The sequence below is a fragment of the Erithacus rubecula genome, assembly GCF_903797595.1.
Source record: "Erithacus rubecula genome assembly, chromosome: 3".
Lineage (NCBI taxonomy): Eukaryota > Metazoa > Chordata > Aves > Passeriformes > Muscicapidae > Erithacus > Erithacus rubecula.
This window is the reverse complement of record NC_136689.1, coordinates 69,368,441-69,390,035: the sequence shown is the minus strand read 5'-3', so window position 1 is coordinate 69,390,035 and position 21,595 is coordinate 69,368,441. Positions and strand designations below refer to the sequence as shown.

The following is a 21,595-nucleotide window of genomic DNA, read 5'->3' as shown; positions in this document are numbered from 1 at the left end:
TTATTCCCTCTGTTATGTTTTAATGGTTTATTATCACTCTAAATCACAATGTGTTTGGTTTTTTCTTTTCTCTTATCCTCTGAAATGGATTTTAAGCATCAATCCATTAGGAAAAGGCAAATCATAGAGGCTGGAAGAAGTGAGGTAGTGTTGTGGGCTCAAGTGTAAAAAAACCCCCCTTACCTAAGTGCATCTCACATTGCAAGTGTAGAAAAGTATGCTTCTGAAAATACACATATTGATTAGCTCAAAAGTGAAACTTTGGGAAGACATTTGTGTAGTCCGAATTTTTCAGCTTCATTTGGTGCCTACTTTGGCACCTGCAGTGAAGTGCTTTTCCTGATGTCCATCCCACAAAGAGGTGCTTCAGACAATCACTGAAGGAGCTGCTCAGTGTAGTGTGGCTGTCAGGCAAAAGTTTTCTTCCATGAGTCTGCATGAATTCCTTGGGCCAGACTTGTGCATGCATGCTGCCCCATACTTTAACACATACACCTGAAGGACATCAGAAAATGCATAAATGACTAGCCAAAAAGCATCTTTTCTCTTTCAGGAAGAAAACTTGCAGCTAAGGAAAATAAGGGTTCAACCAGTTCCACTTATGAGAAAACAAAGATAAAAAATGAGTACACAATACCTACCAAGGGACTGTACGAACCAAGAACCAGCTTAATGGAAATGAATGGCTCGAAGCAGCAAAATTAAAAGAACAAACAACGCTAGTAAATAGTGGAGAAAATTACCAACAGACACAGTGGATTTTCCATTTCTGGTGCTGTTCAGAGCTTTTGTAGAAGAAACTGTCTAATAAATGCCACAAGCACCAAAAAAATCAAGGAAACTGGGTGACTTAAAACTGCATGCCACCTTTGGAATGTATTTTGGGGACAAATTCTACCGTTCTTTTTACAAAAAGTGTTTTCAATGAGCCCCTCTGGAACAGCACCCATACAGAGAGTTTCTAGTACACCATTTCACAGTAATGGCCACACTGGTATCTTCTTGTCAAAGAGATCCATTAAAGCAGACACCAATCTGACAGAACAAGAAGCTGAGAAAGAAACTAAACTTGTTAATGTAAACTACATGTACATTCTCTACAAAAACTGCCATTCTCTTGCTTCATAATTATCTTCTTCAAATCTTGTAACAGTGATTTAATAGCAAAACACCTCAATCTTCCATACACATCTATGTCACATTTCAGATGTGTCATCCACTGTTCAAAGCAAAACTGAGTATCTCCTTTTAATTATTGTACTATTTTCTGTAAAAAGGGCTTGAACTTTAAAGCTCTGGTTGAGCAGACTCAAGAAGCAAATTTAGCTGCAAAACTTAAATTAGGTACATGCTTAAGTGCGCAGCTGAATCAGTTTCTCATAATACTTTCTTCCTCCATATCAGAGTTCATGCAATAACTTTGCTGGTCACTGACAATACAGCACTTAGACATAGGAGACAATTGTTAAACAGCTTTCCCTCCTATTAGCTTTTGAAATGAATACTTTATTAATTCATACAAGACAGTAAAAATAATAAAAATAATCAACAACTTTTAATAAAAATTAGAAGGGTTGAAACCCAAATCTTATTAAAAAGCCAAACTTAAAAACCAAACTAAAGAAATACTATATTTGCACACACTTTAAAAGGAAGAGATTACAATTTTCTTTTTGATATCAACAGGCACTCTTCATTCATCATCTGCAAAAAACTAGGTTAGGTCTCCACAGGCCACAGTCAGAGTTATTAAGTAAGTAAACATGCCACTGCTTCTGTGCCATCCTTTTATTTCCTTGCTTCTTCAGTCTCCTCTGACTCTCTCTCTTGATGCTCTCTTTCCCACCTCAACTCTTTCAACTCTTGTCTGTACTTCCGTTCAATGAACCGTTTCTGATGGGCCATCTGGGGAAAGTTATCTGACACAAGGAGAAATATTTTACATTAATAAATAAACTGGTAACAGAGAAAGCCTCAGCTCATTTTGGTTTTGATGTTATTAAAGGTAGAGGGGAACAATGTTGTTCCCATTTTTACTCATTTATGTCTTGTAATACCTAGTAAACCAGGACTATGTTATAACACTTTGGTTTCTTCATGATTTCTTTACATCTGTTTCTCCTGCTATAAAGCACTGCCAAATTTAATACACTCAAAAAAATAAAATATAAAATCCTGTATATATAATATAAAAAGCAACATGGTCAGGTATTACCTGGATTTTACATTCTGTTCCCTTAGCAACAGGTGGTCAATACTGAAAAATGGATGTGGAACTACTGTCAATGCTGTCAGGGTTTTTTGCCTTGTTCTCACTCCAAAAAGTATGAGCCACGGGTTTCAAGCATTGTACAGATGTTTCCATTATTTTTATTATTGTTTTAGACCATGCAGAATCAACTATATGCCCCACACTACAGCAGGGATCCTAACGGGAAAGTAATAGTGCAGCAAGATGGAATGCAGTTAGGTCTGTTGCTGAAAAAGTTAATGCTTGGCTATGTACCAGAAGAAGCCTTAGTGTAGTCTAAGAGCATGGATGAGTGAAGACTGCCTAAAACAGACTGGACAAGGTTGAGGTGATATAGAAATAGCTGGGGAGATGGATGCTTCTGCTTTCAGGCATTTGTCCATTGGCTGATGTGTAGGTACACATTAGAACTGAGGCTGTAAAAGCAGCTTATATAATTGAAGAGAATTGCTCTCACTTTAGTGCACTGCTCAGAGAATGTGATGTTTTCTGCATGACCAGGGTGCTGACATTCACATGTGTGCTGTGAGATCTGTGAGATCTGCACCCTCCAGCCAGTCAGAAAGCAAAGGGCTGGTAGAGTATGTGACAGGCTGCAGTTGGTGGTAAATCCTGCTGGGATCACACAGAGCTCTGGGATCAGCACTGGCTACCTACCCAGTCTGAGATGAATGCAAAAGGTTACTACACTGACCTTTAAAGTCATAAACAAATTTGGTAGAGGTCTCAGCAAAGGACTGCTCTCTTTCTCTCTCTCTCTGGCTATTCAGAGAGAATTCAGCTGAGGCTTCTCAGGGACGAGTACCTTGGCACCAAGCTATTTTCTCTTTGGCACCAAGCTTTTCCCTCCTTTTTCTGGGTCTCAGGCAGCATGGATTCTCAGCTAGACATTATGGTGCAGAAGCCACATAAACTGCAGGAGTTTGTGGTGGAATAGAATAACTTTCTACTGCCTTGTTTTATTGGTCAGTGAAATTTGTGTCCTTTATTACATATACCACAGGAATAAAAGGTTTATTCATCAGTTATTTACAACTTGGGCATAAGAGAGTGTATTTATTTAAACCAGAAAGCAATCTAAACAAAATTGGTTTTAAATTGCTGTTGTTTTTTAAAACACTAGTGCTTTGTTTAATGGAGTTCTGGGATATTTTGTTGCTCATGTGCCCCATAAAATGAAAACCAGATTTTCAGCACTGTGCCTATAACATGATTCTTTAGTAATTCAGCTCGGTAGCAACCTGTTCTAATATGTTTAGGATGGTAAGAAGGAAACTCATGTAATAAATTCATCACAGCTATCATATAAATAGTTATATGAAAACTACTGACTTCAGGTTAACTACTTATGCATTAAGAAAACCAACAAACATACCAAACCAAACAACTGCACTGAACAACCATATACATAATAGAACAGGGGCTCTTAAAGGTTGTGTAACCTCCATCCCAAAAGACAAAACTTGACTGGCAAGGCACAGAGAAACTAACTTGAAAGTTGGCTCTGTTTTGAATTGAAGGGCATCAGGAGCACAGACCTCTAGAGTTCTGTGGTATTTAAACAAATACATATGTCAGAAGAGAACTGTGAAGTCCTTGGATTGATAGCCAATGAAACTCAGAGCTCTCTTGAGTGGTGATACTGCCACAAGAAAATTCACTCAAAGAAAATTTCAGTAACATCTTGCAGATACTCAGCAGAGAAGTTACATATTTTTACTTGTCAAATTTACTGGTGGTGAGAAGTATATGCTTAGCAGATGGATATAAAAACATATTTGAACTGCACAGATTCTGAAATTTTTAAGCTCTTGAATTTCCAGATGCAGAGATAGCAGATTAAAAACCTTTGACATCTGAAGAACTGCATATATTTTCTTTGAATGAAAAGCCAAAAATGTACTACCCATGTTCTTCTCAATAGAGAATTTCTGCTGCACAAAATGCTTGTAATCTATTTGCTTACAGGTCACCCACACCTGGCACTTGAACCCAATTGACTGAAGTTATTTCATATAAGAAGCTTGCCCACATCATTCATATCTGAGTCTACATTTCAATGAAGGACTGCTCCCATGCCAGATATGCAGCACGTAATTTAGGCAGATGTATACACATATCCCTGAATCTGCAGCTGATATTAGCCCTTCTTGACAGAAAAATAATGATTTAAATTGTTGGGGATCTGCCTCTTAGATTTTAACGTAGTGTACTGATAATCTGAGACAAAATTTTATTTTCGCAGGTCGCACTTTCCTCCTCCCCTAAATTAAAGGGTGAAACAACCTGAGCAATGGAAACTATGCAGTCTTATCCCACTGCATCCATAAGCATGAAAAACCTCAATGAAACTTTACTGCACAGGGTTCCCTTGAAGTTGCATCCTCTGTAGCTGATCAGCTCCTGTTAACAAATACCTGTTGGGATGGTATTAACTTCAACTGCTACAAAACTGTCTTGAAAGTACTAAGAAGAAAACTTGCTGCTTAGAAACTTACAGCACTTAGTATATGTGTTCTGTTCAAAACTTATCCCCCACAAAATCTGCACCTTGCCTCACTAAACAACAAGGAAATAAACTACGAATTCTTAGTTGCCCAAATATCTTACATTTTTCAAGTGCGTCCATTGCAGCTCCCATTTCTGCTTGCTGAATACTGTGAAAGCCAAACAAAAACATGTTACATGAGATCTAAGCTGTACAGAATAAACTAAAGTTTCTGACAAAGTGGAGCACTAGTTACTGTTTTGGAATGAAACTTTCTGAATCACCAGCAGCTAGTAATTCCCAGAGTGTATGATATATCAGCCTTTCCATAAATATGTGAGCAATAGTACTACTGCTCCCATAGAATATTTCTTAACTTAGATCAATAACAAAAATGAAATATTCCAGTCCATTCTTCACTAAAGTATTTGCTTTTACTTGAGGGAAAAAAAGGAATACAACCACATGATGCGTGAATGATTAAAAAAATCAAGGATTTTTTATAACTACCACCAGATTTGGTAGCATAAAATGAGGTTTTTGAGCTTCATGGTTGAAGTTTTTGATCCCTTAAAACCATTCCAAAATGCCTAGAAGTAGTAACCTCAAAAAAAACCAACCAAACAAAAAAGCATTATAGTGCAGCACTCTTAACTTGCCAGTGTAAGGTGCACAGCAATCCAGTAGCAAATGCCTAGATAAAGACACTATTTCCTTGGAGCTGTTCTGCTGTTTCTAGTCTAAGAGCCACAAATAGATGGTCATTGCCAGCAACCTTGAAGACAAGTTCACCAAAAAAAACTTAAAGTCCAGAATTATGGCAGCACAGAACCCTTCAGGTATTCCTGAAGCAGAGAAGTTTGAAGAAGGCTCTAGTTTTCCTTTTCTAAGACAGGCAATACAGTGATCTATCTCCATGGCTAATCATTTTGGACACCATCACACCCTAACACCATGTGATTAATTTTTTACTATACCTTGGACCTTTACCACATCCTATTCTTTCCCCTTTGAAGTAAACAGCAACTGTGTATGTCCTGGCATGAGAAGGTCCCACTGTCTGCAAGGTCCTGAAAGAAAAGATATTCAAGCAGGGAGTATTAAATCTGTTTGTGGCACATAACTCACCAAGCTTTCAGTCTGGTCAATACATACAGTGCAATTAATGCAAAATACAGAGCAAGGGTTGAAGGATGTCTTTGTAGATCACATTAACCCAGAGATTACTGGAAAAGTATTTATATTGATCATGTTTATTACTCCAGGTTCACTCAGGAGCACCACATGAAAATTAAAACTTTATTTAACCTATAAGTAAAAATGCAAACTGAAACGTGAAGTGTTCAAACACTGAAAACACTTTTAATAAAGTAATAAATTATGTATAGCTGTGCATTTGCAAATAAACACACACATACAATTATGTGTGCACTAGAAGTTTATCCCTGAGAGTTTTGCAGGTAGCAAGGTTTTACAAGGACTCTGTATTACACGTGGTAGCTCTCTACACTGAATTATCACAGTACAAAGAAATTTTACATCAGCTTTGAAAAACAAAACAAAACAAACTTTCCATTTGACCTGAAGTCTAGGACATACCTCAACAACCATCTAAAAGGGAAAAGGTAATTCCCTAGATGTGCAAAGAACTGCTTCTTTGGCAGTTTCTTACTGCTGTCCCAAATCCCTCTCCACTTTCAGATCAAGTTCTGTCCACTACTTTGTTTCTTTTTAGAGGGAGCACGAATTTCGCATCAATTTTTAAACTATCTAACTAAAGTACTCTATCTCTCTGTGCACTGACAAGAGCAAATAAAACCCATCCTGAATTTAAAAGCAATAGTACTGACTGCAGTGAAACAGATAACCCCAAGAAAAGGAATTTAACAAGATAATAGGAAGATAACAGAGTATTACTAGGTCTGAGCTGTACTATAAAAATCAATTTATCATCACAGCAAAACAAAACAAACATTTGGTACTAAGTGTTTTTTTAAAAAATGGGAAATTGTTTTTTACTGAATTCATCCCCCCACCCAAGACAAAGCCCTGAACCCTCCCACAGAGACACAGAGGAATCAGAGCTGTTGAGCACTGGCTGCAGTGTTAAGGGGATGGCACTTCCCAAGTTCAGTGTGTGTCACTGTCACTGAACTGCTGCATTGCATTGGAAGCCTTACTTTAGTATCTGTGACAAATGCACTTACACTCTCACTCTTCGTATCTTTTTGATATAATAATCCCAACAACATAAACCTTGAATTTTCCTCCTTTCCCTCTTGCTTTGGGGCTAACATTGCACCCTTTCCTACATTAATTGAATGGATATGGATGCAACATACAGCCTAAGGTTTATTATTTATTATCTTTTTGAAGCAGCTATTCCACTATTTAGAATCTGTAAGTGAAAAGGGAGTTCTATCCCATCCAGCTTCAGGTATCTAACCAAGGTACAAGTACTGCCCTGAGTTCTTTGTCATTGAGCACAGGAACATTTGTGACCTGAACTGCACAGCAAAAATGTCCAAAACTTGTGCTTCCCTTCAGTGCCTGCCTGTGGATGAGAAACAGTGCCTATAATTAGGAGGTGTAACATAAGGCACTCTTATGTTTGCATAATAATACCAAGAAACTTAATCTGCTACTGAGAATAGAATGGAGATATCCTGACCTCATAAGAAAACAGCCATTTGTTTAACTCTTTCTTCAACAATACTGCCTTTCCTTACATTAAAAGAAAAACAAATATAGAATTATGCCAATTAAATATTCCAAAATAAAAATTATGTTTTTCCCTTACAACTGTAAAGGTAAAATGCTTAGTAACTCTTCCTTGTAATGGCTTAAAACACCTAAACCTTAGAAGACAGTATTTTCCATCTTCAAAGAGAGTAGAGGGCATGGATAATGACAATGAAAACAAACCATGGGACAAATGTAGGGTGACTGATCACATCTTGCTCAATACATAAGGAAGATTTATAATTAGCTGGCATCCATAAGATGCCGGTTCTTACTTGTAAAGAGGAATGTCCGGCTCTTTTCCTTCTGTCCTGAGAGTCAAGCAGCACTGCTGAAGCTGAGATTTAGGATCATTCCAATCTTGATTTAAAATAAACTCCTGTAGGAAGTCCACAAAGATGCTTTTATGATTGAGAGATTGTAGTAAGAGTTGCAAATGCCGCAATGTGTTAAAACACAGTGGCAGGAAAGGGAAATTGACTGAAAATTGACTGATCTTACCTTTAGCCGTGGAAAAAAGCAAACATTCATGAAAGTGTGAACATATTCCAAATCTTTATCAATGTACAGGGCAGCAATAAAGGCTGGGGGGGGGGCAAAAAGAAACTGTCACTCATCCAAGGAGAGCATTATTGGCTTGCACTTTTAGAAACAAGTATCTCTGAGTCCTTTAAAGCCACATTCAATCATGTTTCAGAGCAGTGATGGGGAAATTATCCTGCATACTTGGGGAAAAAAAACCATCAAGTTGACCAAAAGATTAAGTGATTTACCCAAATCCACCCAGTCATTTAAAGTGCTAGAAACAACACTCTGCTCCTAATCTCACATTTTAACCAGGAGACCACAAATACCTACAAATAAATCACTACTGGGTACCATAAAATAATTTAGATATAAATCACTCCTGTTTGTGTGCTATTTCCACTTGTTTACAGGATTTTGCAAAAGCCAAGTGGTCTGAATGGCTTGCAAAATATATCAAAATATACAAGATAGAGATTAACCTTCTTTGCAGAATATTTATCACTGTTTCCATTTCATGGGAAAGAAGGTAGCACAAACTTCCAATAATTGATTAGAAATAGTTTCATTTCCCTGTAGCCTTCCCTCTTATGGAGTGACCATTTAAAAACCTGCTCAAGTGCAGACAAATGAACCACAGAAATATTCACCTGCTGAAGGAACTATTTTGTCTTCCAACAGTGTCAAGAACATACTAATTAAACACTGAAACTGCAAGAGTATAAGCTTTAACTTGGAAGACATGCTTTTGACCTGGTCATCTCAGCCCTGTGATTTCTAAGCTTTCAACTTTCTATCTGCAATTATGCCCTCTTCAAGTTTTTATACAGACTTCAAAAATCTAGGTAGTCTTCAAAAATCTGGCTTTCAGAGGTATAGGTATAATTCATTTGGAAACCTGAACATACACTTTTAATAGAAATTTAGGGGATTTCTAATGGCTTTCTTAAACAAGCCCCAAGGAAAATAGAGTCATTAAGTACTAATTATAACCAAATCAACTCACATTCCAAGAGATCAGCCAAAGTCTTAGTTCGAAGAGTTACAGGTCTTTTTGTCTTGTCATTAGTGATGGCAAACTCTTGCATGCCCAGCTCTTCTGCCACCTTGGCCTGTGTCCTGTTGTTCACCAAAGAGCTTCTCAACAGCTGCAAAAGAAAAAAATTTCATTCCATAATAACAACTGCCAATAACAAACTACAAAACCTAGGAGAGCTGGGGAGAAAAAGTTACTTCTATCCTTGAGGTTTCTCACTTCTCTCAGTTTACTGACATTTTGATTCAGGATGCCTCAAGTGATTCATACACATTCTGTCATTCTTTCTACCACTGATTTTTCTTTCTGTTTCAATTCTTCTCACCAATCTTTACTTATCCCATGGACACATTACTCCTGTATATATGTCATGCATTAAAAATGCTTGTTTGTGTGCTTCCTTGCAATTATATACCATCTCTTCATGAGTCCTGTACTTTCTCAGCTAATCTGTAGCTTTCTAGTTTAAGTAATACACAGTTGTATACATTTTCCCACATGAAGTGTAAGTAAACAATATTCTGGAGTCCATGGAACAGTCCCCAGTGTCCACCAAATAATAAATTAATAGGTGGTGACTGAAACAAATACACAGTAAAGCAAGATAGTTCAGTGTTTCAGAATGAGCAGATGAGGAAGCTGTTCCATTCCTTTGGCCAGAGAAGAAAATACACAGATGGACAGCCTGGATATACTATTTGCTCTGCTATAAGCTCTGCAAAATGCCAGTGCATCCCAGACACAGATCTGCCCTAACATGTTCCATATATGACAATGTCAAGGATGTGCAATGCAAATACTTAACCTTGGCTCCAGACAGATTACTCAAACATAGAGCTCTAACAAAGACATAGAGCTGGAGTATTTTGGAATTTTAGGGAGAACTTCTGAACCTTTGGCAAGGTCAGCGTTTTTCCTGCTTATTTGATTTTTTGCTTTAAACAGAAGAGAGTTAAAGAAATTAGATCTACTATAAGAGGTAGGGGTGAGGAGTAAAGAATGTCTCTCTTTTCCACAGTTTATGTGCAATCTAGAGTTGAGACTCTACACACACATTTTTTTTTCTCTCTTTGTCTCACATATCACATTTGCTCAGCTTATTAGATACAAGTTATATGCTACCTGGCTCCAGCATGTCAACTGAGCTTATGAAAAATCAAGATTTATTTGCTGCACTTGATACTTCATCTCTCACAACAGATAAATAAAGAACAGTATGTTCATAATTTGTTTGTCAATGATGTATGAAGCAGATACCCACAACCTGATCTTTGTAAACTAGGCAAAATGCAGATAGCATTATTACCTGCCTCCTTAACCTCTGTTTTAAATAATTTACTATTTATTACCACTATATATTATTCCTTCCCAAAATTTGTTCTTTTCACATCCTTAAGATAAATAAACTATACTTTCCCCAACAATATCCTAAGTACCCTAACTACAATATCCTAATATGCAACCTATGAGACAGAAGCACAGAGTCCCATGAGAAAAATCTGTTTCTTGTAATGGGAGAAGAAGGATTTCTTTTGTTGCGTTTGCAGACTATTTATTTTGATGGGATCCATAATCATGATTAGTAGTATCATAAAACAAAGAGCAACATATGCACCACCAAGTGAACTAGAGAGAGAGAAAAAAAATGCAGTTATTCTCTTAGCACTGTGGTTATCAACTTCCTCTGTATCAGAATTTGCCTCCACTACAAGTGTGATCAGGCAAGAAACTCAATTCCTCTTAATGACAGAGAGAAGACACAGTTTCTGTGCCTTGCCAGCAGCTTTTTTAGAATTAGTCTCTACACTGGTAACACACAGCCTGTATCACTGCAGATGCTGTGACATATGATAAGCTCAAGTGAAGCTTGACTCTAATTACATAGTAGATTTTTTCTTAATTCTTCCACCTTCACCCAGCATACCACTATTCATAACTGTACCAGAAGAATGTATCCATAACCCAGTACTGGAGAAGCTGTACCTTCTAACATCCAACAAAATGTCAACCTCTTTTCTGGTACATTATTTGGCTATCTCCAAGTAAATAGACGAGACTATGTTCTCTTTTTTTTTTTTTTTTTTTTTCCTTAAATATAGTCTATTTACAGACATCTCTCCACAAGTAATCCGTCCACCCTGGGAAGCCACTGCATTGCCAGTCAAGTGGAACCTTTGACCAAAACTGCCCTCAACACAACAGACACCATTTAGTTGATGTTCTACTATTACTTCAAATTTAACAATGTTCACAGATGACAGGAGAAAGAGCTTAGTGTTTGCTGTTTCTCTTGAGATTCCACTTTAGCACTCTACTTTCTCATGTCTTATTTCATGTGTCATCAAATTTAAGAACATTTTAAGATAATTTTCTTTTTGTCTACATGCACATCTTCAGAGTTCAAATTCTATTTCAGGCCATTGCCTGCTTCTTCTTATCTTTACATGGTTTCAGCATCCACTCCACTCTAACTTTGCAGTTTTGCCTAAAAACTGAAGTGTGCTTGTACTTGTACTTTCCAAGTCACTAATCATTACATTATGTGACAAAAAGAAATCTCTGAGCATTTACACCCATTAACAGCAACATTTCATATACTCCTGGCCAAAGAGTTCTTGCAAGAGTTATAAAACTATGGATGCCTATATTCTTAAAAGTCATGTACAAAGCAAAAAACCCACCCGGCCTTACATCCTGTCTCCTGAATGGTGCAGAAGAATCCATACAAATGTAACTGAAACTTATGAAAAGGTGAAGAAAAACTCAAGTTACTTTTAGCAACAGCATGTAATTTTTTTTCTCTTGTAAACAGGTTTAGCTGAAAAGATTCAAGAATCATATTCTTGGTAACACATTGCCTGCTAGAGACTTAGCATGGTCACTCCTTTATTGAACTGAGGAAAGCACTCTAGAATTAGGCCACTTCCTACCTAAGTAGAAAACTTGACTCACATTCCCTGATACATGTATTGCTTTGCTGTTCAAGTAAACTAAAAAAATTTAGTAAGCCCAAGAAAATTTGTTATTTGCAAACAAAGCCACAGCTCTCCAGCTGCAGGGCTAAATGAGTCAATCAGGAAAAAACTACTCATACTATCATGCTGTGTGTAAAGTACAGTAAATTGTTGAAAGATCCCCAAACATAGCTGTTCAAAGCCCAAATAAGAAAGGCTAAAATGCTATAGCAATCAACAGATGACTACAACTATAGGAAAATGTAATTCAAAAGGTACCCCAGGAACTCCAGATTGAAGACAAGAGGAAAACCAGACCAAAATAAATTGTAAAAACTTATCATCAGGATGCATAACCCTGCCTGTATGCATGTTCAACAGATTACAAACCAGGAATAAAAAAAGACACGTGATGCATCTATTTAAATAAATGGTTTAAGACAGCCATCTTTAAAGAATAACTAGTTTTAGTCCTCAATTTCATTGCTGACATCTTCAAAATTTTTGATCCATTTTACAGACTGAACAGAAATTATTGCAGTGGGCTCATAAATCACCATTTTCTATTCATTGCAGTGCTCATGACTTAAAATTAACAAAGCTTTATTAAGAACAGTGGTTGCTGAGGCTTCTTTTATTAATCAAACTCAGAACAATTCACTAACTGTTCTGATAATTTCAGTCTCCATCCCACTCTTGCACTTATGGAGAATATGATTGATGGCAGTCTCACCGTTAAGTGCCCTTCATGATGATCAGGGAAATGTATGAATAAATACTCTGTGGCTACCAACTGCATTATAGAGTCACCCAGGAATTCCATCCTCTGGTTGTGGCCTCTGAAAAATGAGACATCAATGCAGCAAAATCAATAAGCACTCATGAGGAAAAAACCAAAACCAGCATGCACACACAAATTAAAATGAAGAGTGATCTGAAAGTGAGCATTGCTCATTTCCAAACACATTTAAGACAATTTTTCAGTGTTAATCAGGTGAGATGAAAACACAGCTCATTACCGTAGTAACACCAACTTACAGGCAAAAAGCAAATCAGGATAACTTCAAATAAACACAATCATTAGATTACAGACCACAGACTAAATGAAGGAGAAGAGCAGCTGACATCAAACCTGTAATGGGATAAGATCTTTATCTCAAACTTGTTTTAAGAAAATGAACTAATGAATACAATGACTTCAACAGAGAAAAATGTCAATTTGCAAGAAAGAAAAGGATCAGGGCTTAAACTCATACAAGATCCTGGAAAGGGTAACCACTGATATGAAGTTTAACAAGGGCAAGTGGCAGATTCTCTTCCTGGGACAACCCCAATTGTGTGTATAGACTGGGGAAATGAGAGGCTGGAGAGCAGCCCCACAGAAAGGAACCTGGGGGTCCTGGTCAGTGTCAAGTTCCATGAGCCAGCAGTGCCCTGGCAGCCAGGAGGGCCAACCCTGTCCTAAAGGGCATCAGGGACAGCATCACCAGCCAGGCAAGGGAGGGGATTGTCCTGCTCTGCTCTGAGTTAGCCTCACCTTGAATATTGTCTGCAGTTTTGGGCTCCACAACATAAAGACAACATTAAACTGTTAGAGGGTGTCTAAAGGTGAGCAACTGATGGTGAAAGGTCTTGAGGGGAAGCCAAGAGGAGCAGTGACCAAGAGGTCACTTTGTCTGTTCAGCCTGGAGGGGACTGAGGGGAGACCTCATTACAGAAGGGAATGGTGGGGCATTCTGATCTCTTCACTTTCATGACCAGAGACAGGCCTTAAGGAAACAGCATGAAGCTGAGTCAGGGGAGGCTTTTCACCCAGAGGGTGGTTTAACACTCAAAAGGCGCCCCAGGGTAGTGGTCACAGCACCAAGCCTGCCTGAGTTCAGGACGTGTGTGGACAACACTCTTAGGCACATGGTGTGATTCCTGGGGTGTCATATGCAGGGCCACAAGCTCGACTTGATGATCCTGATGGGAGCCTACCAACTCAGAATATTCTATAGCACTGTTTGCTTGAAAACAGGGCCTGGCAGCTTTGCAAGCAACAGAACACAAAGGTTGTGCTTGGACCACAGAGCATAATTTTACTTCTTTTCTCTGCCCAAATGTACCCTCCAGGTATGTTGTGTCTCAGGAGTGATGTACAAACATCAGTCCTGCAGAAAGCTGAAAATAAACACCAGGATAGATCTCTAACACCTTCTACAATCTCTTCCAAGGTATTTGCTACTGACTACTGTCGGAGCCAGGCAGGCTTGTGACCATAGCTGCTCTGTTCCAGGAAATAGAGGTAACACAGTTTGTTTACAAACCAGACAATCTGGAATACTCGTTAGGGCCAGCAGAGCTACATGAGGACTCTTTCTCTGTACTCACAGAGTCAGATGGTTAAAGCCTACTGTCCTCAGAGTGAATGCACGTGCCAGAAGCCGAACGTGAGTAAAGATGACTCCAATTGCCTCCTCAAACTCCGTAAGCTTTTGAAGAACTGGAGAGGTCTCAATGAGTTGCCTGTCAGTATTGGACTCCTGCAGCTGCAAGAAAAATGAAGTGTAAGTAATGATGAACTCAGACTGCTGCAGAAATTTTCAGAGAAAAGCAAGCCTTCTCCAAATCAAGGGCAAGGAATACAATGAGCAAGTTCCATGGACAGCTGAACTGAGAAAACCAAGTTTCCTCTGCCTTTTGGTCTTGGATAATCACCACTCAAAGAAGAGATGAGCTCTGATGTATGCTTTTTTAATAGCTGAGGCATTGAAACACATCACTTGCATGTCTCTACATGTGGAGGAATTGTAGCACAATACAAACTTTCAAAAACATGTACAATGGTACATTTCTGCTTTTTCTAACATTATCACATTGTTCGCAACTGAGCAACAGATTCAAAAATTATTAGAATAGGACTGGCAGACTGACAGCATGTCAAGTTGAGAAAAAATCCAAATCAATCTCTCCCAATTTCCTTAAGAATCAAAAATCAAGAATAAATACTTTGAATATGAAATTCAAAAGGGCACACTGACACAAGAAAATTAAAAATATTGCTTTGGGTCAATATCTTTTCTTATCAGTTTTTTGTCTGATGTCTTTGATGTAATGACACTGTTAAATGCCATTTCTGTGGAGCTGGGAAATGGCTTAAGCATTTCCTCCACCCATGCTGAGCATCTCTTGGGTATGGTAATGCCTTAGAGGAGGAATTATCCAGAAGAGGATTCCTAAAAGAAAAGTAAGAATAACCACAGCTTTTTAAACTGGCATTGAGATACTTTTTGGTTTGCTGTCTGCCCCTTTTCTATTAATTGATTACATTCATTTTGTCTTTTTTCTGTAGTGAGTGTTCAGCTCACACTTTTATAGAGCTGCATATCCTTGCACCAAAATCCCAGCTTGAGTGGTAACTGTCATTTTGGAGTTCAGCTGCATGTGAAGCTGAGACTGCTTTTTGCTTCCTCATGCACAGCCCCTTCTATTTACCTACACAGAATTTCTTCTGCTTTTCTAAACTCCACAGTGAGTCACCCTTGCATTCTCACAACCAGAGTGCAACTCTTAAGTCTACTGTTACCTCTGCTACCTGAAATAATTTGGTACTGTCAACAAACTGCCACCTCACTGCTCATCCTGTTCCCTAGGCTGTCAATGAGAACAGCCTGTACTTTAGTAAAGGTCCCGAGGGAAATCTGCCAGTGATCACCATTCCTTGCAAGACATGGTCATTTCACTCCTATTCTCCATTTCTTATGTTTCAGCCATTCCTTTAAATCTTGTAGGGACTGACATTTTACACTGGAGTTGCTTTTTCTTTATTGCTTCTTAAAAAAAAAGATAAAAATTTTAAAAGCCTTTGCTGACTTTCCAACAGCCTCTGAGGAAACCCAGCAGACAGTACCATCTGCATTATCACATGCTGTTTTGTCTCCTAAAATTTCTCATACATCTGTGAGGCAGAACTCATCTTTACATATTGACTCTTTCTAGAAAGTCCATATGCATCCAGATGACCATTAATTATTTTTCAGAACCATTTCTACAGACTTGGCTACTGCCAACTACACAGAACTGAGGATCTGTAACTCTGTTATCTTACCCAGAGCTATTTCTTTTTTTTAATTGATTGGGATCTCATCTGGCATGTTGTTACAGTGATTTTTAGGAATTTTTAAACATGCCATTCTTCAGGCTCAAAGGCCAGAATGAGTTGCCTGCATCTCACCTACTGACAAAACCCCCTAGGATGGTTCTGGGATGTGGAATAAAACAATTTTCATCACACAAGTCAAGGCAGTAATAAGAAATTATAAGCTTCCTACCAACTGTTGTCAATTTCTAAGCAGAGTGCATGCTTTCTCTGTGAAAGCAGGGATGAAAAGATTAAAATAAAGTAGGAGAAAAGAAAAAAAATCAGAGTCAGAACAATCTTCTTTGGAGCTATGTGTGCCACCACACAAGACAGCTAGTGCTGTATCTCAAAATGTTACCTCTCCTATTAAGAATATTTTGTATTTACACTCAGAGGGATGCAGTTGCAAAAATTCTTCACATACACTGATTGGTTGCTGAAGATTTTGGCTGTGCACTCAGTGTTGCTCTTGCAGCACCCCTGCACACTCCTGCTTGCACTAAAGACAAGGAACTACAGTGCAAAGAGGCTCTGAGATTTGCTTTATGTCTGCCCATGAAGGGGGGGATGGACTGGGACATCAGTCTCCCAACTTCCAGCCTCATAAACTGACAGCTTGTGAACTTGTATCCTTTGATACACATAGAATAAAATAAAAACTTTCAGGGCATTCAATTAATGTGTTTTCCTATTATTGAAGTTTCAGTCCTAATTTCAGGTAAAGAAAGTATGTTCATAGATTGTTTTTGCTCCCTTTTTCTGCAACTTAGAGAAGACAAACAAAAAGCTGTCAAAACATTACCTCTCACTGGATTTATTTTATAGGCACAATTATACAACAAACATGAGGCCAGGAAAGGTAAATTATTAATTCTCAGAGAGGCAGAAACTCACTACTTATTGTAAAAAAAAACAAAACAGCCAAACAAATCACAAACCAAACACAAAGGAAAACATATATATATTCCTTTGGCTACTCTTTAGCACAATTTCTGAGATGACATCACAATGGAAACCTATGGAAAAGCATCCCTGAAAATGAAACAGAACTGTGAAATTTATTACAGAAAGGGATACACTTACTTGGAGTGGGTGTAGTGGATAATTAAGCCATACATCCCGCAGGTCCTGCAAACATTGAGAGATGCCTTTAATGCTCAAGGGAGTCATTTAACAAATTCCACAGTACTAAATAAAATGTCATTACTTGAAATACTGAACTATTTCAGATGCTGACTCTGCTTATTGCAAATTCAATAGTGCTGGCAAACTAATTTTTAAAATCGTGTATTTGCTGTTCAAACTGCCTGTAGTTCTCCCAATTAGCTTGTGTCAAAGAGGTGGAAAAATCCTTGAACCACATAAAAAGTGGTTAAAGGAGGAGGAAGATTTGTTTAAGCCTCAGGACTAACTTTATTTGCAAGTACTCCTCAGTAGCAAGTTTGACTTCTCTAAAGGCAAGGACTGAAAAAGAAAAAAAAAACACATTTATTTTCTTCTCTTTCATAAAGGCTTCCTTCACTACAGCCACCGAGCAGCCCATAAACACTGAGTTACAACAGGCTTCCAAATACTTTTATTTCTAATAAGCTCTGTCATTTCACAGACTTAGAGGAAGGAAAACAATATAGAATTCATCCTCTCACCACTGCCACGTGTGCTGTCCCAGTGATAAAAGTACCTACTTTCCTTTATACAGCCTGATCTATTCTTGCACACTCTAATTGTGCAATTGGGTAAATGCTGAATGAAACATCCTCCTTTTTTTCCCCAACTGTATGTTTGAAGTTTATAGGGTAGGATGATTTAACTGATGAAACAGAATGGTTGCTTGACATGTGCATCATTCCCTCAGAGCCTGATGCCTAGATTCACAACACCCATTTCTGTTTTCAGTGCAGTACTTTGAATGGAAGCCATCACGTTTTCCACACCATCCACCTTCCCTACCTGAGCCAAGCAACCTAAAGCACACCTGAGAAAACACCATAATTGGTTTTTTTTTGCCTGGATCAGTACAGCTTGCTGTCCTAATTGAATTTTCAGGAACTAGATAAAATAGTATTTCTGCTTATTTGTGATCTGTAAGTAAAATAATGGACAGGAAAGCACATGAAGTCATTTTTGAACTGGAAATTAAATCAAGTAAGTACATAAATACCTTTTCATTGAAGAGCAAACGTCCAAATAATTGTTTTGCTTCTTCTAGGCTTCCTTCTAGATAAACAGCTCCTACATGAGGGGACCAAGATGTCAAAGGCCAATAATGCAATTAGTACTTAGAAAATTACAAAGCATGAGAAAGTCAAAGATCTTGGACTTCTTCATCTCCAATACAATCATTTTTAAAAGTATGCTTTCTGTAGCAACACCTGTTTTTCAGAGAAATTTAAAGCACCTTAAACACCAGCATAAATGAACAGTCATAAAATGCAAAGAAAAACCTGAAATAACCATTTCAGTGATAGAAAATGATATTTCCAAAGAGCAATATTTAAACAAATTAACCCAGTTGCAATGTATTTTCAAAAGTTCTTTTCAGTAAACATCTAATTATACAACTGTGCTGGTTTCAGCAGGAATAGAGTTAATTTTCCTCCCAGTGACTAGTACAGGGATATGTTTTCCATTTTTTGATGAACACAGGGTTGATAATACAGAGATGTTTTTGTTATTGCTGAGCAGGGCTCACACAGAGTCAAGGCCTTTTCTGCTTTTGGTACTGCCACACTGGAGAGGAGACTAAGGGGCACTTGGGAGGCTGGGAGGAGACAGAGTCAGGATAGGTGACCTAAACTGACCAGAGAGATACTCCAGACTGTATGCCATCATGTTCAGAATACAAATTGCAGGGAAGAAGGAGGAAAGGGGTATCCTTGGAGTGATGGTGTTTGTCTGCCCAAGTCACTGTTATGAGTGACAGGGCCCTGCTCTACTGTAGATGGCTGAATACCTGTCTGCCCATGAGAAGCAGTGAAATGATTTCTTGTTTGGCTTTGCTTGTGTGCACTGCTTTTGCTTTCCCTATGAAACTATTTTCATCCCAGCCCATGAGCTTTTTTCAGCTTTTACCCTTCCAATTCTCTCCTCAATCCCACTTGTGGAGGAGTGAGTGAGTGGCTGTGTAGGGCTTGGCTGCTGGTTAGAGATAAACCACAACAACATTTGCAGATAGGGAAAACCATGAAACACATTTCAATATTTAGCAAATAATCACCACTTATTCTATACTTCCAACAAGATTACACTTGGCATATAAACAATGTATCAGGATATTGCAAAGCTCAAGGTCTTCCTTGAGCTTCCTTCCTTATTGGTTATAATTTACAATAATTTATTGTCTGAACTGGAAACAGCATCTCTGCATTTCTCAGTTTCTGAAGATTGTTTTTTTTTAAACTTCACACACAGCCCTCACTAGCCCTCTCCAACAAGCTTTGTAAAACTTGTGTTAACGTGCTATTAACATATTATTATAATGTATATATAACATATTATATATTTGGGTGTACCCTATATACTCTATATCTGCATAGACCCTTCTTAAATTTAGTATCAGCATTTTGTCCTTTAATATGCTTTACAGGGGAGCTTCTGAAAATCTCAAACTTGTTATGGTAAGCATAAAATCAAATGGAATACACAGCTACATCAAGAACACAGAGAAGAGAGTGCATGTTTCCAGACACAGGAAGAACATGATTTGCCTTGCTTTTCCTTCCCCTTTCCCTTTGATTCCTCACTAGGTCAACTACTTTCTTTGAAGTTTGGGGGTTTATAAGAGTAATTTTGCAGAGAAATATTAAGAGAGCACAAAAATTTAAACAATACCTAGGCAGCCTGGTCATACTTCTGGTTTTGGTTTTTTTTTTTCCATCACAGGGACTTTATCATGAAGCACCATATTTGGAAAAGAGCCTCAAGTAGGAGTTCCAGACCCTAGATATACTTTTATAGTTCCTTAACAAGCTCCCAGATTTTAGCTACAGCATTGACAAAATCTTATTGCTCAATTAACTTTCTGAACAGCTTTGTATTGGAGGTTAAATAGCAAGCCTGCTGTCTCAGCAAATCTCAATGCTTGCCAAATAGTTCTCATCACTACATCCTAGACAAGCTGAAGCCTATGAACAAAGACAGATACATATCTAGTGCTCCTCTTCTGTTTGCTTTTTATTTTTAAATTAAAGATCAAAGCGTTCATGGAAAGCAAAGCAGAGTTAAAAAGAAAACTCTTATTTTTTGATAAGAGGAAATGCAATCTGGCCCAAGGCAGAATGCACAGAACTGTTGACATCTAAGCCAACTATGATCTATTTTTCAAAGCAGGACAAAATGCTTTAGGAGTTTGTGTAGTACATAAAGACCTGCATCAGGGCTAAACCATTCCCATAGCTAGTAATGTGTACAGTACATCTCAATGAATATGAAGTCAAACCAGTGAGATTAACTTGCTTTGTGCAGTCAAACAAGTAAAGGTTCATAAAAATATGCTATTTGAAGGAGAGCTTGTGCAGCTGTAACCAATGAGATTTCCACCCTTCTGCTTGGTATCTGTGGTCAGGCCCTGATTTCCTCTGCAATATAAACCTATAGACCAGTGCAGCATCTTAGTGCCCAACAGCAAACTTGACACAACTCTCTATCACCTTTAGCTAGAGGGCAGCTTTATTAAACCAGCCATGGCATATTGCCATGCTTTTTACCTGTAAGAAAAATGCAAAGACTAAAAGGTATTTACTTTGTAAATTCATAGAAGGCTACCAGGGCACAGAGGAAGTAGTCTGGTGACTCAGTTGGGAGTGCCTGATGCATCCAGAAAGCAAGCTGCAGTTTGAAACTCTGGGCTGAGGCTGCAGGTCTGTTCAAGCACTACTGGAAACAGTGAACCTCTTATCTTCTGCCAGGCCATGGTGACTGAACTGCTCTCCTCAGACAGGGGGCAGGTGTCAGGCCATGTTACAGGAGAAGTGGAGTTCTGCAGTGACATGAAACAGCTTCACCTTCAGTGTGTGGGAGCCAGGAAACGGAAGATGAGATTTTCATGGTTGTATGTGCAGGAGAGGGGAAGGGACAAAGATGATGTAAGAAGCTCTGCTATTGCCTACTCCTACTAGCACTACTCAGCAGGCCCACATCTCCTCCACCACAGTTAACACAGCACACAGACACATCCAAAATGTAACTGTGTGCACACACAAATGCAAACATGTTACCTATTAGGGCTTCAAAGCAGTTGGCCATGGCATGGCGGAGATCTGACTCCCTGCAAAGGTCTGGGCCATGAGCATACAGCATGAATCGTTCCAGCTCCAGCTTCTGCAAAATATGTACAAAGAGTTAAAACCATGGCTGTAGAAGTAAAAGAGTACCTGTTCAGTCACCAAAGTTCAATTACACTGTCATCATTTAGCTACTAGGACTGAAAGAACTTTGAAGCTTTTCTCCATAGTTTCAGTTTAGACACAGGTAAAAT

The 21,595-nt window shown here is 38.3% G+C and overlaps 1 protein-coding gene across 1 annotated transcript in view; it reads right to left on the bottom strand.

The window, feature by feature from the left end:
• Positions 1-1,485: 1,485 nt before the first annotated feature.
• DROSHA (drosha ribonuclease III) overlaps positions 1,486-21,595 on the bottom strand; it is a 67,324-nt gene continuing 47,214 nt past the window's right edge. The window contains 11 exon segments of the mRNA XM_079302924.1: positions 1,486-1,919; positions 4,862-4,908; positions 5,717-5,809; positions 7,757-7,860; positions 7,983-8,065; positions 9,013-9,154; positions 12,730-12,835; positions 14,370-14,527; positions 17,203-17,247; positions 18,281-18,351; positions 21,336-21,438. Coding sequence (XP_079159050.1) covers positions 1,789-1,919; positions 4,862-4,908; positions 5,717-5,809; positions 7,757-7,860; positions 7,983-8,065; positions 9,013-9,154; positions 12,730-12,835; positions 14,370-14,527; positions 17,203-17,247; positions 18,281-18,351; positions 21,336-21,438 — 1,083 coding nt within the window. The 3' untranslated portion in view covers positions 1,486-1,788.